Here is a 26,368-nt window from a genome sequence, read left to right on the forward strand (position 1 = left end):
GCGCTCAATGGACCCCAGACTCGAATCCTGCTCTTGCTCGTAGTACCCTTCAGGGTGAGTATAAATGGGTAAATAAAAGTACGTTAGTATACTACTCTCAACGGTCTAAGTCACCTTGGAGAAATGTGCCACTAAACACTGATTAATAATAATACATGAAAAGGATGCCCTTGTGTGTGTTTTGGCAGTCATGTCCCCTGACTGAAAAGTTCAACATGTTTGCATGTTACATGTGCCTTTCCCATTAGATATTTGTTCACATAAGGTAGAGCAGAAAAAGATTACTTTAAGGTTTCAAAAGTCATAAGACTCCACTAATATTCTGGAACAGTAAGATTTTTTTATTCATTCATGTTGTGTTCACAGCGTGCGTTACCATGACGGTGGATAATTGAAAGCGAGGAGTGCGGTGGAAGGATTTGTAAATAGCCCCACACTAGACAAATTGTATTAATCTGCCATTGAACGGGAATTCCGCGCTGATTGCATCGCAGTATTTCCCTTTATATACCTCTGGTGGTGTTACTGTAGCAAAGCTGAGGGAAACGGCTGGGATTTTGACAGAAAATCTAAAACCCTGTCTCTCTCTCTCTGTCTTCTGGCTCTGTGGCCCCCTTGATGCCATGATGATACCGTGAATAATATTGTCTCGTGTTTCCCAGAGGAATAAGCAGCCAGTGGGTAAAAAAAATGTAAAGTCTTAATTTCTCCAGGGGAAAGAGCTGTGACATTTTAAAACTAAATCACGGGACATCAAAGGTGAGCGGCACATTTTCCGAATTGCAATATTCATGGCTGAATAAACGCTGCACAGTAATAAGTAATTACCCTATGTTATCATTCTCAATTTTCAGCTGGCTTTTTAGTCAGAGGTTATTTTTGTTCTGTTTGCTCAAAAAAGAGAAATGTGGCATTTGTGGAATTTTTGCAATTCTTGTCTGTTGACATTTCAGGGCAATTCATTCATTCCACAGCCAATGGTGTTTTCCACGTATTGCCACAGCAGCTGGAGGAAAGGGTGATTTTTCTCAGTGAGAGGCTTTCAAATAACCTTTGTCTAAGCTGTATAAAGGGCTTCTGGTCCTGTAGGTCCTCGTTTTGTTGTAAAGCAAAATACACTATGATTTTTATTTTTAAGCCATTTAAATTAATAAATGACTCTCAGAATGGGGTTTTAGTGTGATATTTCTGCCATTAGCTTAAACGTAAATGATGGAAAAAAAACTATCTTAGAAACGTCATTAGGCTCGTGACAGGACCTGTTGGCAACATGCTCCTTTCATCCAGATCTTTCACTGGCTGCATCTGTCTTACTTGTAAGCAGTGCTGTGCAAAGGCATCACAGACAAACATTGGCACCAGTCTTCATGCAGGGCTAAGGTTTGACACTATACTTCAGCTCTTGACATTTAAGGAGGAAGTGTAAGTTGTTTTGTCATTAAAAGCAAAATAAATCTACATCAGGCTTGTGACATCACAGCTTGATCAAGTTGGGTTTGAAACTATTATAGCTGCTCTGAGGATCAGAGGATTCCAGACATTGAGTCTAGACCAGCAAGATCACAATTCCACCCTGCAGGGATTGTCCACCATCGACCAGTATGGGCCGCCTCTGCCCTCAAGACTGATGGGATACCCTGTTTTCCTATATGTAGCCTACATCTCTGACCTCAAGTAGGGCCTATTTTACACACCCACATATTCATTATAGGTTAATGTGTAGCTGCGTCCCATCAGCAGCCCCTCTCCTTTTGACCATTGATTAAATGTAGCAGCCAAGAAATAAATATTCATGAGCTGGGAGGGCCTCAGAGACCTCTGGGAAATCTCTCCTTTATCTCAGTACAGAGCCAGAGCTTGAATCTGCACAACTGTCCAGAATCCATCAGCTCAGTGTCGGGCCGCTGGCATTGTTTTCAAGAGAAGGGTGAAATGAGTGAAATTGGATGAAATTAGGAGCACATCAGAGTCCACTGAGCCGGTAATGCACAGCGCAGTTCAGCCATTTTACAAATGTGGCCTCAAAGAAATCCCCATTCCTAATTTGTTTTGATTTAGAGGGTTTTACGTCAGTGAATGTAGCTTAAATGGCATCCATGTTCTGTGTACAGTCAACTGTTTCTTATGAGAAAAGACTAAGAAATAAAGGAATAAACAAGCATATGGACTCCATTCACCACAAAGTAGTTACATTTGGGATTACGACTAATTTTTTGTGTAGCACACACTAAGGAGTTGTTAAATTTAGAACTTGTACTTGATTTGTGATTTAAAGACTCAACCTGGAGATGTGATTGTTCAAGACAACAGTTGGCACTGTTTTTATATTCTGTGTTGGTTCTGAATTAAACTGTAAGCCCAGTAGATTTATAAGTTTGTGTGTGTGTGTGTGTGTGTGTGAGGGAGAGAGAGAGACAGGCAGTTATTGTTGAAGACATTTCAACAATATGTGGTTTAAATGGGGAAAATATGTAGCAGCAGATGTTAAACTTCATTTAGACCTTTCACATTTATAGTAAGAACAGACATTCTATTTTAAAATATTTTTTTTCAACTTACAAGTTCAAAAAATTAGATTATGCTTCAAGTATAATTCTGCTCAAAATGTTTATTTTGTGTAAAGTGCCTTTCCTGTTTGAGCCAATTATGATCTCATGAGAACATAATGGATATAGAGTATATTTGTGCATTATGACTACAGTGGCCTCAAAGAGTAAATGATGACTGTGAACAATGAATGAGTGGCTAGATCTGTAACAGTGAACTTTAGGCTGACAGAGCAATATTTCCTGAGTGGTAGTTAGTGCTTTCTGTGGTTTTGACAGTTAAATTTGATGCACAGAATCCACACTGATGAAATTGCTTATCCATGTTTTTCGGTTTGTATCCAAACCTGGTTAAGCATTCAAAACCTGGTTATTGCTTCTAGACAAAGATCTGCAATTTTTTTAAATGCATTGCAAGTGGTGATGCAGACTGGCCCAAAGTCTCTAGATGGTTAGTACTGTCTGCAGCAGACCGTGTTTCAGTCATAGCCTGCCTAGTGTTTCGTTTTTTTTTTTGTTTTTTTTTTTTTCTTTTTTCCCCAAGACGACGGACTTATTTACGGCAATGCTATTCACTTGCACGGTTCAACATTAACTGTGTGTCTTTCAATCATGGAAGAAGATTGCAGTTTTTTTGGAATGAACCTCAAGCACATAGAGGAGACTATGAACCCATGACAGATTCAAACCTGCCTCTGTGAAAGAGCAGCACTATCTGCTGAGCCAGCATCTCTCCCACACCTAGTTGTCTATAATCGAATTGGGAAACGAATTGTATCTGTTTCCAAATTTAAATAATTTATACATATAACTACAAACACCATTCCCTCTGCATTTACCTCTACTTCCTCTGTTACTGCCACTCGCCAGGAAACTAAATTATACGACTTTGTCGGTAATAGATGGGTATATAATAGATTTATGCAGCAGTCAGAGAAATAGACAGAGACAGGCGTGGTACATGAAAATGATGAGTTCTGAGGAGATACTACAAGACATTCCAGCATAAAGCAAACTCGAAGCTGATGCAGGATATTTTTATTCCTTCTCTCAGCATGCTGCCCAGTGCAGGGATCTTGGATACCCGCCACCACAGCCCCCCTTCTCCTGATATCATATAGCTGATTAATTCTCACGCTTGCAGAAATGCGAAACGGGCTAATTTGTATGTGTTGCGAGGGTATCAGACGGCAAGGCATTTTCACCCTGGTCCCCCTGAAGCCCAGCCGTCTTGGGAGCTGACACAGTTCCTTCCAGGATCCGTGCTCTTCAGCCTCAAACAGATTTTCCTTGCTCGTATAGGCTGCTTTGTGAATTGATTTTATTAACCATTATTCTGCAAAGCTGGAGGCGCTCTTGTTAACACTCTAAGACATTTCTGATAAAGAGAGTAAGTATTTGACATGACTTAAATAAATTTTAATAACATACTTAATCTACTCAGCATTAGTTATAAAAATGCAGAGCAAAGTATAAGATTCTGTATGGTTTTGTGGGTTACATTATTTCCAAGACTGTCTGATTAGTTGTCTATTGTTATAACAATTGTTAATGTTTTCCATGAATTATAGAATTTAATCATTGCAGTTATACAGTAAGTCCTGTTTGTCTTCCACACTGGAAGTACTTTGTATTCTGTTGATTCTGATTAAAATAATAAAGTCTAGCCTTGGAATGTACCTAAGCTTTCTAGAACTTAGAAGAGTTTGCTTTATCTATTGTCTGTTCTGCCACTTTACTTAATCAGCTTTGTTCTAGTTTGTTTTGCCTTCAGAATGAGTGTGTTCACACACATTACAGAACTGCCCTGGCTGTCCTCCTAGCAGTTTTTGCTGGGAAGTTTCCCATCTCTGTCCTGCTGATGTGAGCACTTTGCAGTTCATTTTTAGCATCTTCATCGCTTATTCAGTAAGAGGGGGACAGGCAAAATGTCTATGAAATAATTAATCCTAATTTTAAGGTGGTGCATTTGTGTGACATCTTGTCCATGCATAAAATTTTCAAGTGGAGTATTTTCACCTTCAGGGTAGCACAGTCTTTCTGTGGGTAATGCTGGAGGCACATAGCTCCTGGGTTTGGGTTTGAATCCACTTCAGTCTGTGTGCACTTTGCAGATTCTCCAAGGGTTCACACAGGTTTCCTGTTGGTGCTCTGGTTTTGTCCTGCAGTGCAAAGTGGTAAACTGATAACTCTAAAATGCCTTTAGTGTGTGATTGCCCAGGGTGTACCCTGTTTTGTGCCCTGTGCTTCCAGGACAGTCTTTGGAGCACTGTGACCCTGCAACTGACAGGCTGTTCTTAATAGTGAATGAATTAAACATTTTGTATTTTTTTTAACCTTCCAGGTGACACCAGTGTTAACTAGTAAGTTGCTTTCGTATACATTCATTGTGTGTGCGTTCAGTGAGCTTGAAACTGCTACTGTCTCCCATTGATCCTCAGTACTTTTAATTACCCATGAATTAAATCCATTATTCATTTTTTCCAGATAAGATGCAAAATATGTTAATGTCTAGTGGGCATTTGTCATCGATATACCCTGTTTACATATGCTGTCTCATCTCCCCAAACACCTTAGTAAAGATTTCACTGTTATTATTATTACTTTTTTTTTTTTTTGTTTTGTTACTTATCCATCACTTTTATGTAAACTGTCTTGCGGTGTAGTTGTGGGGTTGTGGGGGGTGTTTCAGTTGAGAGAGGTTGTCGGATAAATGCCATCCAGCGCAGTCGCTCGTCTACTTAATGATGATTCATTGTCACTCAGACGTGTAATACAATAGCCCATCCAGTGAGGGCTGCTTCCCAACACGCACAATAAACTGTTGAAATGCAGTCAGGAAAGTTGACAGGTCCCGAATCATCACACTTACAAACATGAAATGTGTCATCACATCATGCATGTCAGTGCATTTAATCAACAGTGTGCCCGAGATGTGCAACTGCGATGACAATTTTTACTGAATAATCAATAAGACCACAAAGCAGGCAGCGCTGCCGTTTTAGGTATAAATTGCTTTTACACGACAGTAGTTTTCTCTATTTTTACGTCTTTTCCAGTACATTTCCTATATTTCCTAATTCTTGCCACGAGGCTTCTCGTGATTCATGCACCCCCCTTGAATTTTTTATGCCGTGTGATGGATCTCCAGCTTCCTTTTTGTTCTGCACCCTTGGCCTTCACGGCAGATCTTTTGTCCTGGCTGGTTGAATAGGGAGAAATTCTGTACTATTTAAAACAAATTGAGTAAATCATTTGGAGATCTCACGGTGAGTTACGACCATTTAAACAGGCTTTTTTTCCCCCTTGAAAGTGGGCAAGTCGCTCGGGAGGGCCAGCAGAAGTGTAACCCGCAACCACAGTGGAGGCAGGCGGCCGAACCTTGGCATGAAACAAATAACTGGAAAGCAAACACTAGCTGTAGGATTCCATTACCGTTTTGGCATAGATACCATCAAGCACAGCAATGGATTTCTTGCAGTAACAAAGAACAGAAACTGCAAAGAAGAATTTTGATTGCTTTTGCTATCTTCTCTTTGGCTAAGGCTGCATGACAGTATTAACAAGCATAAAGAGAAAATGGTTAAAAGTGGTAACACTTAACAGCAAAGGGAATCACTGTGTAGAGGCAGTGAGAGGTTACATGTGTTTACTTTGTGATCATATTTCAGGTTCACAGTGGCTTTCCACCATATTGGTGTGCTTTAAAGCCGTGTCGTGAGCCTGGACGCGTGTCTGAGACATGATGGAGAGTGCGTGTGAGTGAGTGAGTGAGTGAGTGAGTGAGTGAGTGAGTGAGTGAGTGAGTGAGTGAGTGAGTGAGATACAGGTGCAGGACTGGCTTGGGAACTGACGGGAAAGATCAGGCTGCAAAATAATTGCCCTATTATTTGCACATAATTTTGATTTAAAAATCACTTTGTGTTTGTCCAAATCCAAATGTGTTTATCCTATGTGCAGTCAAGTAGAATTTTTGGCTCCTGATTCCCCAAGCACGAACAGCCCTGTGGCCTTTAAGGGAATACTTTTTCTCTTTTTACATGACTGTCATGAACTGGACATATGTTTAATGCAGAAGGGATAAAAGACTGTAATAACTGTTGGCCACTGTTAGTCTGGATTTTAATACAGGCATGGTACTATAAAACCAGTGTTTACTTTGTGCTACTATTGTGGGTTACAAAATATGTACAGTGTTTTCATGAAACGGTGGACTTCCATGCTAAATCTCTAACTCCTGTTTGTGTTTACAGCTCACATATATCTCATGCACAATCTAGCTTTCCTCCGGCAAGGGAATGGTGTGTTAAAATGTATATCAATATGTGACAGATGTGTAAGCGGCCAATTGAGTGGAACTGTTACTTATTTGCACAAGTCTTGCACACGTGCACTTTATGTAGTATGTGTCGGTAACTGTCTTGTTTTATGTAGCACCATGGTCCTGGAGGAACGTTGTTTCATTTCACTGTGTAGTGTACCAGCTGTATATGGTCGAAATGACAATAAAGCCACTCTTGACTTGACTCTGTCTTGGCTCCTTGGCCACGTTTTAGTGCAATGGACTGCAGGAGATGCCCTTCCTCCCGGTTTTCCTCTCCCATTTCCCACACACGTATACATTTGCATTGCACACGGTGCCCTCTGCCTCACATTTCCAGTACGAAAAAAGGGTTATGGCTGGCTGACTAGCTCTCTCCATAATATGCAAGATGCAGCTGTGGCAGTCTAATGGAAAATACAATGATTGTAAGCAGTATTGAAGGGTTGTCAGATTAACATTTTTGTGTGTCAGTGCGTGTATCCATGCTGGATGGGTTGTGGGTTTGTAATTAGCTATAGGTTTTCTGTTCAGGTGAACTAGCAAAGCACCAAAGAAAGTGGAACTGAATGGTACCTTGTGAACATCTCTCCGGAATCCAACTCGCCGTGTCCGAGTCAAAGCTGGAGGCCGAGCCAAGGGCCCCTGGCAGCCTGCATCTCGGACCATGTTCACACTCGATAACAATTTCGTTAGTTAACGCTGTGCCTTTTACATCGTCTGGAAACCAAAGAGGCTTTCTTGTCACCTGCAGTGAAATCAGGGCTATCTTAAACAAACACACACCCACATGCCAGCACTGGTCATCCTGAGAGCTCCTTCAGCATGCAAGTCTTGGCTATGCAGAGCTCCTTTGGCCATCTTATCTATCCAAAGGCTTTGTGACTATCTTCCTAATTGGACCTGAGTTCATCTGTTAGATTTATGTTTAAATTATTTATTTGAAGGAAAAAAAAAAGCATGTGGTACACCAGTCTGTTGAGAAGTTGTAAATTTGATGTAAATTTTAGATTTACGGACACCTTGTCTTAAACAGTGCAGCTATTTCTCTTTATTTTCTACAGCCGAGGGTATGCGTGAGCAACAAACCATAATTAAATTGATGCAGGACAATATTGTTCAGATGAAGAATACTGGTAAAACGGTACATTTACATATTTAGCTAACACTTTGTCCAAAGTGGCTTATAGCGTTAAGCTACCTGCACTTATTTACCCATTTATACAGCTGGATTGATTCTACTGGAGCAATTTAGGGTAACTGTTGTGCTCAAGGGTACTGCTGGTGGGGTTTGTACCTGTAGCCTCTGGGTTCAAAGGCAGCAGCTGTAACCACTGTGCTACCAGCTCCAGCTGCACACACCCTCCTTCACTGGCTCATTAGGGTTGTGGTAAACTATTGTCCCATTGCTTGTGTGCTAATACACACTGACAAATGTCATGTCCAGTTACTTTTATGACAGCTAGGTGACTATTGTTAGCTAGCTCTTTCTTCCAAAGCAATTTGCAATTTTAGTTTTGTATTATAAAATACTGACAATGATTTACTCATTAGCTTGGTCATTTCTGTTGTAACAATGCAGGGTAAGTGCCTGAGCACACAAGGGTATTTAGCTGATTCCCACCTTTTTGGTAGCAGTTCTTTTGAAATATTTGGGGAGAGTGGTTTGTTGCAACTGTATTCACATTAGAATGTCTTGGAGGGGCAAACAGCCACTGGTAGTTGAACCAACAGATGTTTATTTTCCTCCCTTCCCCATTGGCTGGTAGTTTTGTTTTCCTCTCCTCAGCTACCAGCTGATTTGCTTGATATCTCCATTACTGTCATGTTTATATCTCTTCAGTACTCTACATCGATCTGCTCAGCGCTTTATAAAAATAAATTGAATTGAAGGGTACTACAGTAGAAGGTGAGATTCGAAACTGGCATTCGAATGCAAGGTGATAACACCAACCACTGCGTAGATGTCTGTATATCTCTTGGTTAGAAATGAATGTACTGGATTTAAAAAGGTTAGAATCTGATCACCCCCTGTTTTAGCAGTAGTGCTCTTGAGTTCTCTGGGGAGGGCCATTTGTTCAGACAGTTCAGATACAGCAGTGTCTCTGCTGCTGGTAACTCCTGCCTTTCTGTGTCTGTCTGAGCCCTTTTCTCTGATTCTATCTGATTTCATGTAACCCACAAGCGCGATGAGAAAATTATACTTGGTTCAAGGCAAAATGAATAGGAATTGAGCCAATTTTCTACAACCATCAGTTTTATAACATTAAAACGTGTATGGGAAATACCAGTCAGAATTTCAATCAGGTCACAGTATTTTCCCCAGTAAAAAAAAAGAAAATTGCAAAACTATTCACTTTTTTCCATTTCTTTTTAAATCAGTTTCTGTATGCATGAATATATAATAATTCTATTTTATTCTTTAGCTGACACCTTTGTCCAAGGCAACTTTGCAATGATTTACACAGCAGGGTATTCTTATTGTACCAATTCAGGATAAGTACTTTGAGCAAGGACACTACATGAGGAGGAGTGTGATTCTACCAAGAAACTGTCAAAGCGGGAGTCCAGAACACTGCACTACCTGCTTCCTCATCCATGCAGATACAGTTGTTTGTATTAGATATTTTAGGACCAACTGCCTCATTGGCATCTGCACCCCACCTCTCAAAGCCAGTTTTATTTGCAGCCCAGCTTGAAAGATGTGGGGATGCTAACATGGTGATGTCATGAGAGATGGTGCCAAAAGTATTCAGCTGTGGTACGAGTCACAACCAGCTACAGACATTGCATATTTACTCTCCCTGGGGTTTTAAAAAAAAAAAAAAAAAAACCATCCAGGTCCAGCAGTTTTTATCACTCTGTGCACACAGATATCCCAGGGTTCATTCATGACTGGAGCTGTGGCCCACTCAAAGGGAATATAAAGGGTAATGTGAATAACACAGACTCGGTGTCCTTGTTGCACAACTGCAGCGACAAATGAGGGAGAAAGATGGCTGTCATATCTGCTTCAGTTCACAGAGTAATGAAAATACACAGATTGTGAACCCTACTTACGGTGTGATTTCTTCATCACCTTGCACGCACTTTAAATATCAAACATATATTGGTCATGTATAAATAAATACAAAATGATGTCACTTCGTGTCCTGTAATTGCAGTGCGTGGTGGTAAATTCACAGATTCGCACAGACTGAGCCACCGGCTCCATTAGGCTCAGCACAGTTGTTATTGTGCCAAATCTGATTTAAGCCCCTTCCAGGGGTTTATTGGATAAATTGTCAGAAATGTGTTTCATCCCTCAACAATGGCAGAGAATGCCAAAGAAATGGTGATTTAAGTCTTTATTTTTCTTTAACAGCTCATCTCAATAAAAAATAGTCCTGTCATTACTACATCTTACACAAAGATGTTGGCTTGCATTATAGTACATCCACAACATGGGGGTGTGAGAAACAGCCATTTATTCAGCTATTTCAGTCTTTTAAACTGAAATTAAACTGTTAATGGTATGAGAAATGTAAAGTTGATCTTAAAAGATTAATCGAAAGAGTTAATCAGACCTTTGGCCAGCAAACATTACATTTATTCATTTAGCTGATACTTTCCTCCAGAGCAACTTGCAATGTTAAGCTACTTAGTTATTTACTTATTTATACTAGTGGGTAATTTTACTGGAACAATTTAGGGTAAGTGCCTTGCTCACAGGCGCTACAGCTGAAGGTAAGATTCCAACCTGCAACCTTTGGGTCCAAAGGCAGCAGCATTAACCGCTACACTACCAGTTGTCCCTTTTATGTTGTATTACGTTTGCATTGCTTTTCTCTGAGGTGACCTCCAACTCATAGTAAACAAAAGTGTCTCACACATTTTTTCTGAACCGCTTGTCCCATTCAGGGTCACGGGGAGCCAGAGCCTAACCTGGCAACACAGGGCGTAAGGCTGGAGGGGACACACCCAGGACAGGGTGCCAGTCTGTCGCAAGGCAACCCAAGCGGGACTCGAACCACAGACCCACAGGAGAGCAGAACCCAGTCCAACCCACTGCGCCACCGCGCCCCCCAAAAGTGTCTCCTGAAGGACAAATAATTTTAAAAAGACATTATTTATAAAGCACTTTTTGTTTGTTTGAAACCACCTTTTTTTGCCGACACACGTTACACGAGTAGCAGTCTAAAGAACTGGGTGTGATCGGAAATACAAAGGTAATTTAGGCAGATGTGATTTAAATTTACTTAGCTATTAGGAAGTCAGGAGAGGAGTGGGTCTGAATAAGGTGCATTGTGAGACCCGTGGTGAAATATTGTAAAGAATTTAGCAGTTTTGAGGGACAACAGGATCTCATTCCACCACACCACTGGGAAAAGATCAAGAATCTATGGACTTCCGATTTTGGACCCTTTGTGACTGTTAGCAGCAAGTGGCCAGAGCAGCAGTGCAGCTTTCTTTCTGGAGTTATAAATTTCACATATTGCTGCTGAGAAGCATTAGTGCTACCCCAAGAAACTTCAATATTGTTAGGATGCAGCCTGTTGTTGTTCGATTGGACTTGGCGTTAAAAAGGTAAGGTGCTGCGGTATTTGGAAAAGTGTTCGTAGCAGCTGTCTTTCAGATGCAGCTCAGTAGGGCTCAGTGGCTAATGCGTCTCATTAATACTCTCCTTTGTTGCTTTTATGTAAATTTTCATTTACTTGCATACAAAAGCGCTAACCTGTGCTGGCGATATACATATGAATAGATCTTATGAATCCTCATTACAGTGGAACTTGGTGACTTTGAGAAAATGGTTCATCCACAGCAGTGAATCTCAGAAGCACAGTATAGAATGTGAGTGCAGTTTAAAAAACCTCAAGACCTGCTTGCTTCTTTTTCACCTCCAGACCTCTGAAGGAACGTGTGCCAAATCCCAATCTGTGGTTTTTCTAGTGGGTTCAGAGTTCAGCGGTTCCTTTTGCTGAAGCGGCACAAGCATTGTTTTGAGTTGCTGGGAATTACAGCTCTGTAAGCGCTGAAAGTCATTCCGGGTAAAAACATCTTTTTTTCGCCTATGTACATGTGAGGGTTGACAAATCTTTGCTTGCATGTCGATTCAAACCACAACTAAATGATGAAGTGGAGATGGTATGCTTCGCTGACACAATATGAAGAAATCCCTCACCTGTAGGAGCCTTGGGAGAACCCAGGCGTTATTCAGGGTGTCTTCTGCTGCTGGCTGAGACATAGCATTTAGAGCTGGGGGGCAAAACCCAGTCCGTAGAGGGCTGTAGTTTGGCTGGGGAGGGCAGCGAAACTTGGGTGGTGAAGAAGCTCTACAGATACAATTGAGGCTAAAAGTAAAGTAGCCCATTGTACAGTACCACCAAAAGTTTGAGTACACTTTGTACTGCCCCCCCAAGACATTCAGCTACCATCTTTGAGTGTGAAATGAGGTGCCATGTCTTCCCAGCTCTTCTACGGCAACTCCCAGAGATGTAGGACACTTGCGGATTGCTTTGTCTTTACTCTTCTGTCCAGTTCCTTACGACCAAGTATTGCACTGGTTTACTCATATTTTAGACTGGTCACGTTCTTGATTCAAGAAATTAGGGAAAATAGTAACATGCAGGGAAGTGAGAGCTTGGTCTGTTTTTAGCTCTTGTGATAATTGCCTCTTTGTCATGAGGGTGGAGGTGTGCCTGCAACCAGAGTTTACAGCTGGTGGGAGGGGAGTTTTCTCTATGTGGAATGTGGCATGGTCTGCAAAGGGTGTAAACGCAAACATTCTTGCTGCTTCCTCACTCTGGAATTCAGATATAGCTTCTCAGTCAGCTGAATGTTGACAACCTAGAATTGCTGAAGTCCGCTCTTTCAAACACATGAGCTACAGGCAAACACCCACATATGCAGTCTGAGACATTAACACTTGTGCAGCTTGTGGTGGTAGGAGGGGATTTTGGTGATGGGGGTCAGCTCATATCTCCCTTACTCCCATCATTTGGTCTCAGCGATCGCTGCTTTCTGAGTGGTGTAGCTGAACAATGGTGTTATTGGCTGATTAAGGTTCCTGTTGTAGTGGTGGCTCAGTTAACCTCCCTGACCTTCTGACTATTGTGTGTTCGGGTAATGATCGCTGCACAATGACAGTGTATCTGACCTTCTGCTGACCGGATACATGTGCCCACAGATCCAAATAGCTGCTGTTTTCAGAGCACAAGTAAAGACAGAGCACTATTATTGCTGGTTTTCTTTTTCTTCATCACTCCACTTTAAAACTTTTTTGGGGGGGGCGATTTTCATACTGATTATTGTAGTTTGATACAGCACTAAAATTTTATAAATAGTTCTCAGTAAGTGTGGTGTGGTGACACTGTCCTTATTGTTTTATATTTGCACAACCAGAATATCAAAACAACCCATTGTACCTGAGTTTTAAGTTGGTGTTGGGACTCTTGGCATTTCGAGTCAGCATGTATCTGGCAAACTGACATTTCTGCCCTTTTTGAGTTTTTGATGGTGCTGGCTCAGGAAGGAGTAATGTGCCTGTTTAATGAGAGATTCTCTGTGTGCTAGACCCTGTTAACTGAACCTCAGTTATTGAACATTGGCTTGTAAACTGAGGTTATACCCAGTAGCAACAAAAGTAGAAATTGACACACACTTGTTTAAAGTCTTAGTTTCACTACTTTGTCAGCCCAGTGCATCCATGTTCTTTTGCCCCCTCTGGTCCGCCCACCCCAAAGCGAGAAGAAAAGCTTGTAAAATGTTCTTAACTTTCACAGTGAACAGTAAGCTCTTCATAGCCAAGGGCAGTGAGTCTTTTTAGGGTTACAAGTGATGCAGCCATCCAGCTCTCATACTTGTTCCTATATAAATCTGGTCTCAGAAGAACCATAACCGCGTTCTCACATCCCTGGGTTCTCACAGACCCTCGGGTCATTTAATATAACCCAGATTTTGGAAAGAAATGGCCCACGTGCTCTCCAGATCGACCACTTTTACTGATCTTCAACAGATTTGTTTTATTCAGTGAGCAAAAGTTTATTTTGCACTTGATAGTTTATGTAACTGACTGCAATAAAACCAAAAAGAAAGAAAAAGTCTTTTAAATATCTAGAAACTAAGCCTTGAAGTATTAGTTTTGACCAATGTAATTGTCTCGTTTTGAGTCCTTTGAATTGTTTGCATGTTTAGTAGGCATGCTTATACTGTGTATAATGCTGAAACCATCCCAGCTCAGAATTTGCTCCTTGATCACTTCAGTGCTGATTTAAACTTTATTTCAAATTTCCTTTACAAACTTTTTTCTTGGCACCTTGTAAAGCCTTATAAATCGTGGCTAATGTTGACAGTTTTACTTGCATTTTTGCATTTATACAATCAGATTGTTTGCCAGGGCAGTGTTGGACTAGAGGGATAAGTTTGAGACAGAATTGCACTGAATGAACAGGACAGCAGGTCTTACACATGTGCAGTAACAGCACTGCCTTCATGAACAGGCAAAATGGCCTTTGATTCAGTTAGGAGTTGGTTTCATTTGCTGTTTCCGTATTTGTGGAGGCGCTAGGGCTCATTTGGGGTGCGCCCACGTTGTGACATTGTTGAATCTATGGCTATGCCTCCAGCAGCTGCTACAAAGGGACACGTCCTCTTGGGTTGGTTGCCGGGCAACAGGCTCAGTCTGCAGGTACCCTTCCCATTTCCCCACAGGTCAGGCGAGGGTGGTGGCGGAAGGCCGTCTGCATGCGCTCCTGACCCTCCTCAGGCCTCATCCTCTTTCCCAGCCCCCACATTAATTTCTCTCCAATGTTTGCTGTTCTGTTTGCCTAAGCACACGAAAAGGGTTTCACATTAAGGCACTGTAAAAATCAAGAAATTGTGCTCACGAGGTAATCCGCTCGCTGCGGTGAAATTAGCTATTTTTAAATAAAACTGTTTGTATTTAATCGTTATCGTTTATCATACTGGTTGCAGCAGACTGGCGTGAAACCAGTTGCGAAGGGCTGTAGCGTAGGAGTCAGCTGCATAACTATGGCAGGGCAATGTAGGAATGTGCCCTAAAATATACGTGAGCATAGTTCACGTAAAACATTTCTTAATGAATATTTGACGGAATTTGTTTCTTTTGGGGCTTAAATATGCTTTTTAGGTTGAAATGGGGTTTGAAAATTACCCAGCCTGAGAGCACCATCTGTGAGGAGTAGTGTTTCACATGATGCTGCAGCGATGTTGAAGTGTGGAAACAATTACACAGCTTGCTTTTGCTGGTGTGTGACTCCTTATGGGCTGGTCTGCTCACAATGGCAAATTCGTTCAAATATATGTACCTAAACTAATATCGGCGTTTTATGACAAAAATGGCTTGGTAAGTGTTTTCGCTGTGAAATCCTTTTTCCCCATTTACTTTAATTAGGAAGGGAGAATTTATCTATACTAACCGCAATTTGAATAAGTTTTGACACAACTTGGCTTCCTGTGTAACAATTTCAGTGTTTTAATTGGAGGGTACAGATCTATTACCACAAGATGGAAGCAATTTTAAAAATGCTGACTTATCATTGTTACTGGTTATAGGTGGATTCATGAAAGGCAAAACGCCTGCTTATCATTAAGAGGGACAAATAAACACATTTTCCCAGTATGAAACTTTGAGTGCTTAATATTATGCGAAATATAATGGGTCCAAAATCAGGCCATTTTATTTCTTCCTCCCCCCCAAAACCTTCTCTGTGATGTGTATTTCATGTCATTTATCTTAGCCAGCAAAAGTCTATTAGTAAATATTAGATTTTCTTTCTGACAGGAGGCCCAATAAAGAACGAGCATTCTATCTATGGCTCAAGTGGCGATGTGTCAGACAGAAGGAAATTCCTCTGTGATTAAATTCTGGTTAAGTCTTGCAGTCTTACAAAGCAGATGTTTGTATGTCTTGGCGTGTGTTTGTGTTTCACTCCATTTTTTCTTTCAGAACCTTATTTTAAGAACATCCTGACATCTGGTGGGAATCGGATTCCTGAAGTGGCGTAAAGAACACTGTTAATGATTAATGCCTCTCATTGAGCGCTGCTTTTTAGCACGTTTCGTTTTAAGACAGATAAACGCTCCCGAAGGAAAACCATTTTTTAAGAGGAAATTAGTATCGTTTTGTATAGGTTCCCCTAAATTGTTTTGGAATCAAAATATTTTTTGTTATCTTTGTGTGTTGTAACACATCTTGCAAGTAGTGAAAACTAGATTAAGCTTTTCTGGAGAAAGAGACGCTCAGCTTCTTTGAGTTTGTGGAAGAGCAATTAAGATACAACCAGAATTCAAAAGGAGTTTTAGAGTGCTTTAACTCCATTGTGAGGAAATGTATTATTATTTGAATTAATTTGTATGCCTTTGTTCGTAAGCAGTTTGTCCTCAGAGCTATTGTTTTGGGTAGTGATTTAATCTCGGAGGAGCTGGATACTGTCTGCCTGCGCGCGATTCTGCTGTGTGAGTTAGAACACGCAGAGTAATTACATCAAATCTGGGAGGTTGTTTATTATCCTGGCTTCTCAGAACTGGATCTGGTCCCAGAGCTTTCCTGGAGCTGCTCCAGTAAGGAGCTCACTGACCGCCAGCCTCGAAGCACAGTGTGCCGAGCCGAGGGGAGGAGGGCATAAATCCTAAATATGGAAACAGAATTAATCTCAGGGGAAGCCAGCAGATGTGGCCATCACTCCATTCCCTTCAAAATGACTTTTATTAAACAAATAATTGGTCACTTTAGAATTACAACTTCATTAAAGAAGTATTTCTGGCTCTTACAGTAGCCCCTCTGTGTACGTCACGTTTGGTGAATGAACAGTGTGTTTCTTTCAGGTTTTGAATGAGGCTCGAAGCTTATAGGTGCTGTCAGGTTTTAGATCTGCGGTTCGTCGTCAAGTGGGCGTGTGGCACCTTTTTCTCACTGGGCTTAGCCTCTCAGGATGTGTTACCCGTCACGTTGCGATCCGTCAAGCACAACGGGCTGTTAAGAAAGCAATTGCAGGAAAAGCCTCTTACTTGAGAGCGCCAACATGAGGCTACGCTCGAGTTTGACTGCCAGCGACATTCGTTTCAAGCATGGAGCTGTTTGACTTCAGCTCAGGATCTCAGGTGACAGCTTTAGGTGTCGTTGTCTGCAGACCTTGTCTCATTGCAGACTTCGAGTTCATTTTAAGGAAGCTTTTATATGTGAATTTCAGCACCAGCCCATCTCCAGCCTGGAGGCTACTACAGGGCCTTACTTTCACTGAAAAGATCTGCATGACAACCTGGTGTCACCACCAGCACGTCAGCTCCTTTCTACAAAATACACTTACTCAACGACGAATACCGTGTTGCATGTTTGTTATTCTGGCACTTTAATGGCCTCCTCTGCTGACCTCGGGCCTCTATTTTCACATGTCATGAAACGGTGGCTCTCAACACTGTTCCGTGTTTAGCCCTACAGTTTTTTTTTTTTTTTCTCCTGTCCTCCTTATCTCTTAATTGTTTTTCATCTGTTTACTTTTTCCAAGTTTATGTATGAGACCAAACCTGCTATCATTTTGTTAAATGAAATTTGGGTTGTTCAATGAAAATCTGTGATACTGAAAACATTGCAAAGATATTCCCTAATATTTGTCTCAGATGACCATGATCATTCAATTAAGCAGCCGTTAAAGTGTACTGAATGGCCTTCTGAATCATTAATAGTCTTACAGTAGTTAAGGAATTCATTATTCCAAATGTAGTTCTATATAAGTTTATTTTGCTTCATTTTCAAGAAAATCTATTGAAATGTAACCTTGTACTGACACACCTGACAATTTTCTTGGAGAATTTTAAATTGGATTTCATGTAAATGAACAACTGCATTGATCCACCGTGTTCACTATGTTTGCGTTACATGGTTTGAATTGTCTGATTCATTAATTCTGCTGCTCAGTAAAGAATATTATGAGCTCCAATAAAACGTTGGACACGGAGAGGTAAATGGTGCGCTCTGTTGTGCGGCGTTCTGTAGTCCAAGCCTCATATGGGCCTCTCACGCTGTCCCTGTGTCTGTCTGGTGCAATGCTTCTGTGAAACAGGAAACGTGGTGTGAGATGGTGATGTTCTCCTCTCCTTTCCTCACTCTTCTTGTTCCGGTACAAAGAGAGAAATCTCTCCAGAGGGAGCTTCATTGTTTCTCTTCTAACAGCTCTGCAGTGCAAAGTTAGTCATACACCGTGAGACCCTAACATGGAGATGTTCTAAATGCTTCCCAAGGTCTCTCTTCTCTACACTCCCAATTGCTCCACGTGGAATAGCACTGAAGCGATCAGGGACACAATTCTGAGCTGGGTTGGTTTCAGAGCTCCAGGTGATGGACTGCCGACATGATCTATGTAAGAAATGTAACAGAGTAAAGAGCTTCCTGATGGAACACGGTTTGCATTTCTGTACAATCAGAACGGTTAGGCAAAGGAATTCGTTGAAGCTGCAGTTAAATTGTCTGTAATAGACATCTACTCTCTGTTTTTTGAGCTGTGGAAGCAGATAGTAGGGTTATAAGCATAGAAGGACCTGGAAAGGAATCGTGAAATATTCCTGTCAGACACACACATTCATAATGCACTTCCCTCTGTAGGAAGCATAGCAGATTTTCAGGAGAGGAACATTTCCGAGTCCTTTTTCAGGCTTTACACAGGACTCAATTCATCGACTTGAAAGGTTTTTACCTAGTAAAACTCATGTGAATGGCAGTTTGGTCCATGCCTTGAGACCCAAGTGCAAATGCATGTTCCAGGAATCTACACAGTTTTTTTTTTTCTGTAGTTGTGTAGATTTTTAAAGTAGAGTCTGAATGATATAAAGAATGAATGTATCACTTTATGCAGGTGTCAATATTTACCTGTAGTGTCTGTAGTAACCAGCCATTTCCATTTTCCATAATTACATTCCAGACTAATTGTAATTGCTTCAAATCAACATCCATACGATGGCTTTCCTGCGCTCAGAGGCTTGTACAGGAGACATGTTTAAATTAACCAACAAGTAGGTGTCTCAATAAATGTAATGTAGCATCTGAGTGATGTCTTAGAGGAAATTAAATGCAACGCAAGTTTCTGCATTTTCTACTTGGCAAATTACTTGAAAATGAGTTTTATTGGGTCTCTCTTCCACAGCGTAATTCTTTCTCTTTCTGAGGCCCAAGTATTAGTTCTCTGCTGAGCGTTGATACGCAGCGCCGGAGAGGGGGAGCTGTGTTTTGGGGAAACGTCGCCTCTCCGACAGAAACTCTGAGGTTTATTGGCTTGTCTTGGGCTGACCCCCGACCCCCAAATCGTGCAGCAGTTAAAACACGTCCTGGCTAGAGAAAGCCCAGATGTGTCATTACACATGCACTCGGCGCTCCGCAAGGACAATCCAATTTCCTTTTTGTGTCCCGCTTCAAACAGACCTCCGCTTCTGAACCCTGTCAGCAGTCGCCGTTTTCATGTATGCATTAAGACGCTGGCCCTGGTTCCCATTTAGTGACTCCCACACATTCGGTTAGCTGTTAACAAATCCAGCTTCCACAGTCTTTCTGTGAATTGGGTGTGTGTGTCTGTGCGTGCGCGTGTGTGCGCGAGCACAATTAGGCTCCTGCTAAAGCTTTCGCTCTGTGACATTCGGCAGCGAGGTCAGTCATGGATGCAGCACTAAAGCATTTCAGCACAGTATTTGTGTAGTCATGAACAATTTAGTGTAATTCATGAAGTCCCACAGCTGCTGTCGGCATCTCCAAAATATGTGAATTAATTACAGTACTAAAATGGAATAGTTATAAGTTCAGTTTCACAGTAGAATTTGAAACAGGAGAGAGGCTTTTCTCTACATTTTGTTTATAGACGCATTTCAGTTTCTGCTTCAAATTGTAGGAATCTTGTGTATATAGCGACTTTTTTTGGAATAATTTAAGTGATGACTTTTATTTGTTGAAAAGGCAGTTATTTTTGTGTATCTTTAGCAGGGTATGAAAAAAATCATTTGTATTCTTTCCCTTAAACTGTGTGAAGGGCTCATTGGGTTCTCCTAACAATTTTTATACCGTAATCTTTTTTTGTTGTCAACTAACTGATGTTAGTAACCTTTACCAAAGCGCACAGTATTGTTTTGCTGGTGCCACTGACATGTAGCCTAACAGGGTCTCTGGTTTTCTGACAGCTACAACTGCAGTACATGGTGATGAAGAGTAGTGAAGTCAGTGGGCACAGGCTTTGTAAGGAAAAATGAGCCCAGTTTTATGTGCGAGACACAGGCCTGGTACCAGGGAGGGGTGTTTCCACCTTGTGGTTTTAGCACAGAAGTATGAATAAATAAAACATTGACACAAACACAACACAAAACTCAAAGTTATATTACTAAAACATTTATATCCAGCGCTTGTCGCACAAACCTTTTTATATATGGTCCTGACATTTCATCTTCTTGGTTTCTTTCTTTAGATCCCTTTTGTTCGTAGCACAGGCTCCCTTCTCCTACGAAAAAAAGCATCACGAGTGCTTTATAAACGATTGGATTAAATAAACTGCAGGGGTGCAGCAGTGTGGTCTTTTTCCAGTGTGTTTCCGCACGTTGAATAATATTAGTTTTCCGCAAACAGAATTACGGTGAAGTCATATTGATTTTAAACCTTTTTTTTTTTTAAATATATATGGCTCATATTTGCCTTTTATGCATGTAATACTATATAATGCATGTTAGCTGCAAGAAGCCTTGTTTTAAAACCGAAAAACACACTGGAATTTTTAAAAGTGAGCTGATGAATTAAGAAGCAGAACGTGCTGCAGTGACACACACTCTCAAGTCTCAAGTCTGATCTCTCAGGAAGGAGGCTGAACAAGGTATGATGAACACGCTGATAATGAGCGCCCAGAGAACGCTTAAGCGAGAATCTAAACTGACTGAACAAAACATTTCTCCAGAGCAAATAACGTGACCGTGTCATTAGCATGGCAGATGCAGTCTTTTCTGTGCCGTGTTGTCAGGCTGTTGTCAACATTCCAGCTCTCTGTCTGACTTTGAGAATTCAATGGTTCCTTATTGCTCATCTCTCTGTGTTCCTTTGCAGTGCCGGTCCAAAGGGAGACAACATATATGAGTGGCGGTCCACGATCCTTGGACCTCCAGGATCTGTGTACGAAGGAGGCGTGTTCTTTCTCGACATTGCCTTCACACCCGATTACCCCTTCAAACCACCCAAGGTAAGGCTGTTTTTGTTTTTTTGGCTCTGCTCCTCTTCCCTTTGTTTGTTTAGAGCCTAATTTAAATCATCTGCTCTTGTTACACGATCCCCCCAGCTGCACCAGGACCGCTTGGTCTTTCCGAGGTGAATGTTAGGAAGCGCATTGCTCTTGAGGAAAAACTCCTATGTTTGTGTTCCTCTTCCAGATTTAACCCAGCTGTTTCAGAGCATCCCTAATGTGATACACAGCCCCTTACGTGCCGTTTGTGAGGCCGAAACGTTTGGGGTTATATCAATAGCTGCCTTTGTTTAAAATGAAAAGTGTGAAGAAGAGCAAGATGAAGGTCAGAACCTTGTGTTCGGTGGAGAAGCGAAATTGCTGGACTCTACCATACATTGATGAAATTCTGTCCTCATGGGAGTGGAGCTTCTGAAGCATTGTGCGTCGATCAGACGCTTAGTACAAACAGTTCAGCTACCGAAGGGTCTTCAGGCCACCGAAGGGAATGGCAAATAAACTTTGAGTTTAAATCTCCTGAATTTATCTGTCTTCCAAATTGATTTTAAAGACTATTAGGGGAAATTTAACCACCACCACGTAGAGACTTCATTTTCATATCGGATTTTTAATTTATTTGAAGAATGGCCGTAACGTTTGCCGTTTCCTCTGTACAGCTGGAGTAATTATCTCCCCATCTTAATGACAGAAAGCCAGACATCTTTAATTGTCATGCACACAGATGGACTGGAATAGAATGGAATGGATTGGAAGGAGAAGTTGATATATCCCCTCTATAGTGTTTAGCCCTGCTCTTGTCTATATATTTTGATTTAGTGTTTCAGTCAGATTTTCCCCCTATACTGCTTCAGTATACTGAGTAGGTACTTCATGGAACATTTTAATAATAAATTTCATAATATGATGATTTATTTGATGGATTTTTCCATCCATTACTACAGTGGCAGCACTTGATATTGTGCTTTTTGTGATGCTCTATTTGATACTGAATAGGACTATTTTGTTTTTAATCTCTTCCTGAGTCACCTATGCACTATGCTCTAAAGTGCAAATTGTGGTGTCAGTAGGATAGACGTGGTCATGCAGTAGAAGAAAAAGCTCCTTCAACAGAAACACCAGGGTTGTAAAAAAGCAGCCTCGGTCCAGGGGATAAGCCCCAGGTCTCGTTATGTGAAACATGAGCTCTGCCTGTTGCCAGGAAAGGGAACTCAAGACGCCCGAGTCTTGGTGGCCAGATGGAGAAACAATGTACAGTTATTCCTGCTGGAAGGGCTCAGTGTTGTAAGCACAACTGCATTTGGTTTATTAATGGCCATGAAGGCTCTGATGATGAAGAGGGTAATCATGGATGTAGACAATTAAATAGATCATATGCAAAGCACCAATATATTATGTACCATGTACCAATACATTATCATGTATCATCCATCTGGGTGCATTCTTTCCTCAAATTTAAAAGGAGATCTGCTCTCTGAGGTTCTGTGCCATGTCCCTGCCACTGCTGTGGTACATTAGGAAGTCTGCTCCTGCACAGCACGTGTGTCTCCACACACAGCAGATGGTGGAGGCTCACAACGATAGGACTGCAAAATGCAGAGCAGCGGCGGCTGGGGTGGGCGCTCCGTCGTTTGTTCTACACCTGCACGCAGATTGGCTACCGCTGACACTTGTGAAATATAAATAGGATGCCTAATCTGTACTGAAGAGCTGATTTCGGCAGCACTGCTGCCACATGCATGGTTTCACCTCTTACCCTCCTGTGCAAAAGCTGAGTGTCTCCTTTTAATATTTAGTTTGTGCAGCTCCGGGCTCCAAAGACACATAGATACAAACACATGTACTGTGGAGTTTTAGATACACACACACACACACTTTGTGTCACCCCTCGTCCTTTTTCACAGTGAGTTCAGTTCATTTTACTGAACTCATGTCAAGGCCTGAATTATATATTAACTACTATTTGTTTTAAGCTTGAAAATGTTTAATTAAGTGGATATGCCAATAAGAGATCTTACGGCAAAGTATATCCTATACAGTAAAAGTAATGGCATAGACAGCAGTGCTTCAGTCTTTTTTCCCCCCCTTCCTCCTCTTTTCTTCATGTTGTACACCAGGTAACGTTCCGCACCAGAATCTACCACTGCAACATTAACAGCCAGGGTGTGATCTGTCTGGACATCCTGAAGGACAACTGGAGTCCTGCCCTAACCATCTCCAAAGTGTTGCTGTCCATCTGCTCTCTGCTCACAGACTGCAACCCTGGTAAAGGAGCACCTACTTTTCCAAATAAGAAATGCTTTTTTTAAGCTGCCTTCCTTTACTCACCTTGCAGTTTCTTACATTCACTGTCAAAGGATTCAGATTGGTTTTACTCTTTAGTTTATGTTGAAGCCAATGAAAGAAATGAGACTGAGTGCTTTTCACATGCAAGTTGGCGATTCAGATTTTTTACCTCCCGGTTTCCATGTTGAAATCACCATAAAATCGACCGCAATATTTTCTGACTAATGTGGAGTTGATAATGCGTAATTCAGTTTTAAAGGCTTTCAGGGCCTTGTGTCATTTGTATTGTACTGGATGTAAGTTACATATTGCTAATATTTCACATTTCTCACTTTCTCATTTCCTACTAAACCATCTCTTAGAAATGGCTTCCCTCTGCAACGCAGCCACCCATTTGGGGCCAGCATTCCATGAGCGGCCTGTGGGATCGCTGGGTCTCTGAGCAAAGGGGCACAATGACAGATAATTAACCCTCTCAGATGTTCATTATCTTGTGTGTCACAGCTCCTGCGCGTTGTGGTCACGAGGGGCAGTCGTATTGATGCAGTGTGCCAGAACGCACCTGAAATCAGGCCACTGCTTAACTCCACTTTTGTGGACAATGTGGTAGAAAAGGAGGGAGGCTCCTGTCACGTTGGAATGTCCTGACAATTCTGTATCACATGTAAATATTTACATGTGATATCTCAACCAGGACCGCATTTAGAAAATTTTTCCTGCCCTGACATGGCCCAAGTATGCTACTACAAGAGACATACAACAAGTCAAGAAGCTTTATCACTTATTATCGCATTAGAAACCTTACATGATTTCTGTCTGTTACAGTGGTAAACATCACAATGAACAGTAAGTGCACAGACCGCAGAAGCACGGATACTAACTGTACACAGTACAGCATGTACTTAATAACTGTACACAAAAAACACTCATGTACATTAATGACAGATCCCTTTGGCTAGAAAAATAGTCAAGGTCATTACCACATCTGAGATCCCAGTTGAATAAATTAAATTTATTTTAGGTGGAACGTTTGAAAGACGATTGAGCCCACTGTCCAATTTAATGCAGGTAGTGGGTGGATGGGCATAAATAGTCCACTTTAGTTCAACAGTGGTTCTGTGTCCCAAGTTTAAACCAGTGTTAGCTCTTAATATGCAAAGGATAATGAGCAATAATGAACACTTTACTGTAGTCCTTCAACATCAGTGCTATATGAACTTGTTTAAATTTTAGTTCTTTATTAGTTTTTCAAGCATTACTACTTTATTTCAGCTTTGATTTCTTACTTTGAAATCTCATATTAGCAAATATTAGTTCACTTCAAGGTTATACAGTAAATCAAACTGTCTTGGTTATTAATATGAAATTAAATTAAGGTTACAGACTACCTGAATAATTTATCATAGCCGTTTCAACTACAGTTTGCAATCTTAATATTATTTAATTTTTCCAGCCTACCTGTGTCATCAAGTGGGTATAGTGTGTTTATTTTTGTACAGGCTGTAACATACAAATTTCTCCAGGTGAATGCAGTCCAAATTGGTCCATCTTTATGACAGTTCTGATTTACATCTGACCACAACTTTGACTTCCTCCTTTCAGTCAGTAATACAAAATGCCTAAACACAAGATGTACTGAGGATAGGCAGGTGGTGCTAGAACACTGGGTCAAAACCGTTGGCACTTTGTACTTTCCAGCTCTCTCAACTAGGAGTTTAACAGGTTGTTCCTGAATTATCAGGAGCGCACTTAACTTTTGCTCTTCTCACTTGGGTTACGTAGTTCTTTCTGCCGAAAGTCAATTTTGGTAAACTTAACGTGATATAGCCAATGCCATTTAGGATCTCGTTGCCGAGTGTTGTCCTCGATCATGTGTGTTAATTTGTCTTTCCTTTTGCTGCAGCTGACCCCCTGGTAGGGAGCATCGCCACGCAATACTTGACCAACAGAGCAGAGCACGACAGGATAGCCAAACAGTGGACCAAGCGCTACGCCACATAGGCCTCTCCAGAGCCCTACCCCCTCCCTCCCAAAAAAAAAAAAAAGAGAAAAAAAATCACACTTCCTCTTAAATCCCCCCCCCCCCCCCCCCCCGTCCTCACCCTGTCAAAGCACACTCACTAAGTGCAACCATAGACCCTTCCCTCTTCCCTGATCCTTTTGTTTACTTTTTTGTGAAAAGAACTGTCTTTTTTTCCTTGTTGACTTGAAAGCTTCTTTTTATACAAAGAGTAGATTGGGATTTTATTTTCCAATTGATTGAATGTTGGAACTGTCATAGAAAAAAGTATAATATTATAATTATTGTCACCCAGGCTTGTAAATGTGTTTTTTTCCCCTTCATTTTTACGTGGTCCCATGAAAAATGCAGATTATATCTTCTTTCTACTTCACAGTAGTGTTTAGACGTTTTTTTGTACTAAATTCATAATATGTGCATGTGCAACAGGATTGAGGCTGAAGATTTTCGTATTGTTTTCAGCAGTCACATGGCATCAAAGGAAAGTGTTCATTGCTCCACCTTCTGACTTTGTTTTGTATATTATTTTTTAAAATAGGCTGTTGAGGCAGACTACAGAAATATAGGTCTGCTTGTGAAAAGACAGGACTTGTATATTTACTACCTACATGCCACCTCTGATCTGCCAGAGTAGTTTGTTGTACACTTGCATTATTAAAGCACTCAATAAAACACTGTGGCTGAACTGCACAGCTAAAATGTGTTGGTTTGCTGCCCTTTGTCAGTTCCGCACATGGCTAAACTGCATTCATGTTAATCAGATAAATGTCAGCATCTCTCACTATGAGTTCAATCTCATGTGCTTCCTGAAATCACTTCCTTTCTAACCACAGATATTACAATACTTCTCTTTATAATCATGTTATTTCACTGCTGTGTGTATGACAGAAAGATGAAGAATGAATTTACTATAGCTTAGGTGTTAAATTAAAAAGCATAGAAGTCTGCAACCTTCCAGGTAGATGGATGTCATGCCATTGTTTAGGGATTGGTTAAATAC

General features: G+C 41.1%; 1 protein-coding gene across 1 annotated transcript in view; it reads left to right on the top strand.

The window, feature by feature from the left end:
- ube2e2 (ubiquitin-conjugating enzyme E2E 2) overlaps positions 1-25,393 on the top strand; it is a 34,176-nt gene extending 8,783 nt beyond the window's left edge. The window contains exons 4-6 of the mRNA XM_018740748.2: positions 20,933-21,065; positions 23,180-23,327; positions 25,252-25,393. Coding sequence (XP_018596264.1) covers positions 20,933-21,065; positions 23,180-23,327; positions 25,252-25,349 — 379 coding nt within the window. The 3' untranslated portion in view covers positions 25,350-25,393. The remainder of the gene's footprint in view (positions 1-20,932; positions 21,066-23,179; positions 23,328-25,251) is intronic.
- The last annotated feature ends 975 nt before the right edge of the window (positions 25,394-26,368 follow it).

Source organism: Scleropages formosus, chromosome 18, assembly GCF_900964775.1.
Source record: "Scleropages formosus chromosome 18, fSclFor1.1, whole genome shotgun sequence".
Taxonomy (NCBI): domain Eukaryota; kingdom Metazoa; phylum Chordata; class Actinopteri; order Osteoglossiformes; family Osteoglossidae; genus Scleropages; species Scleropages formosus.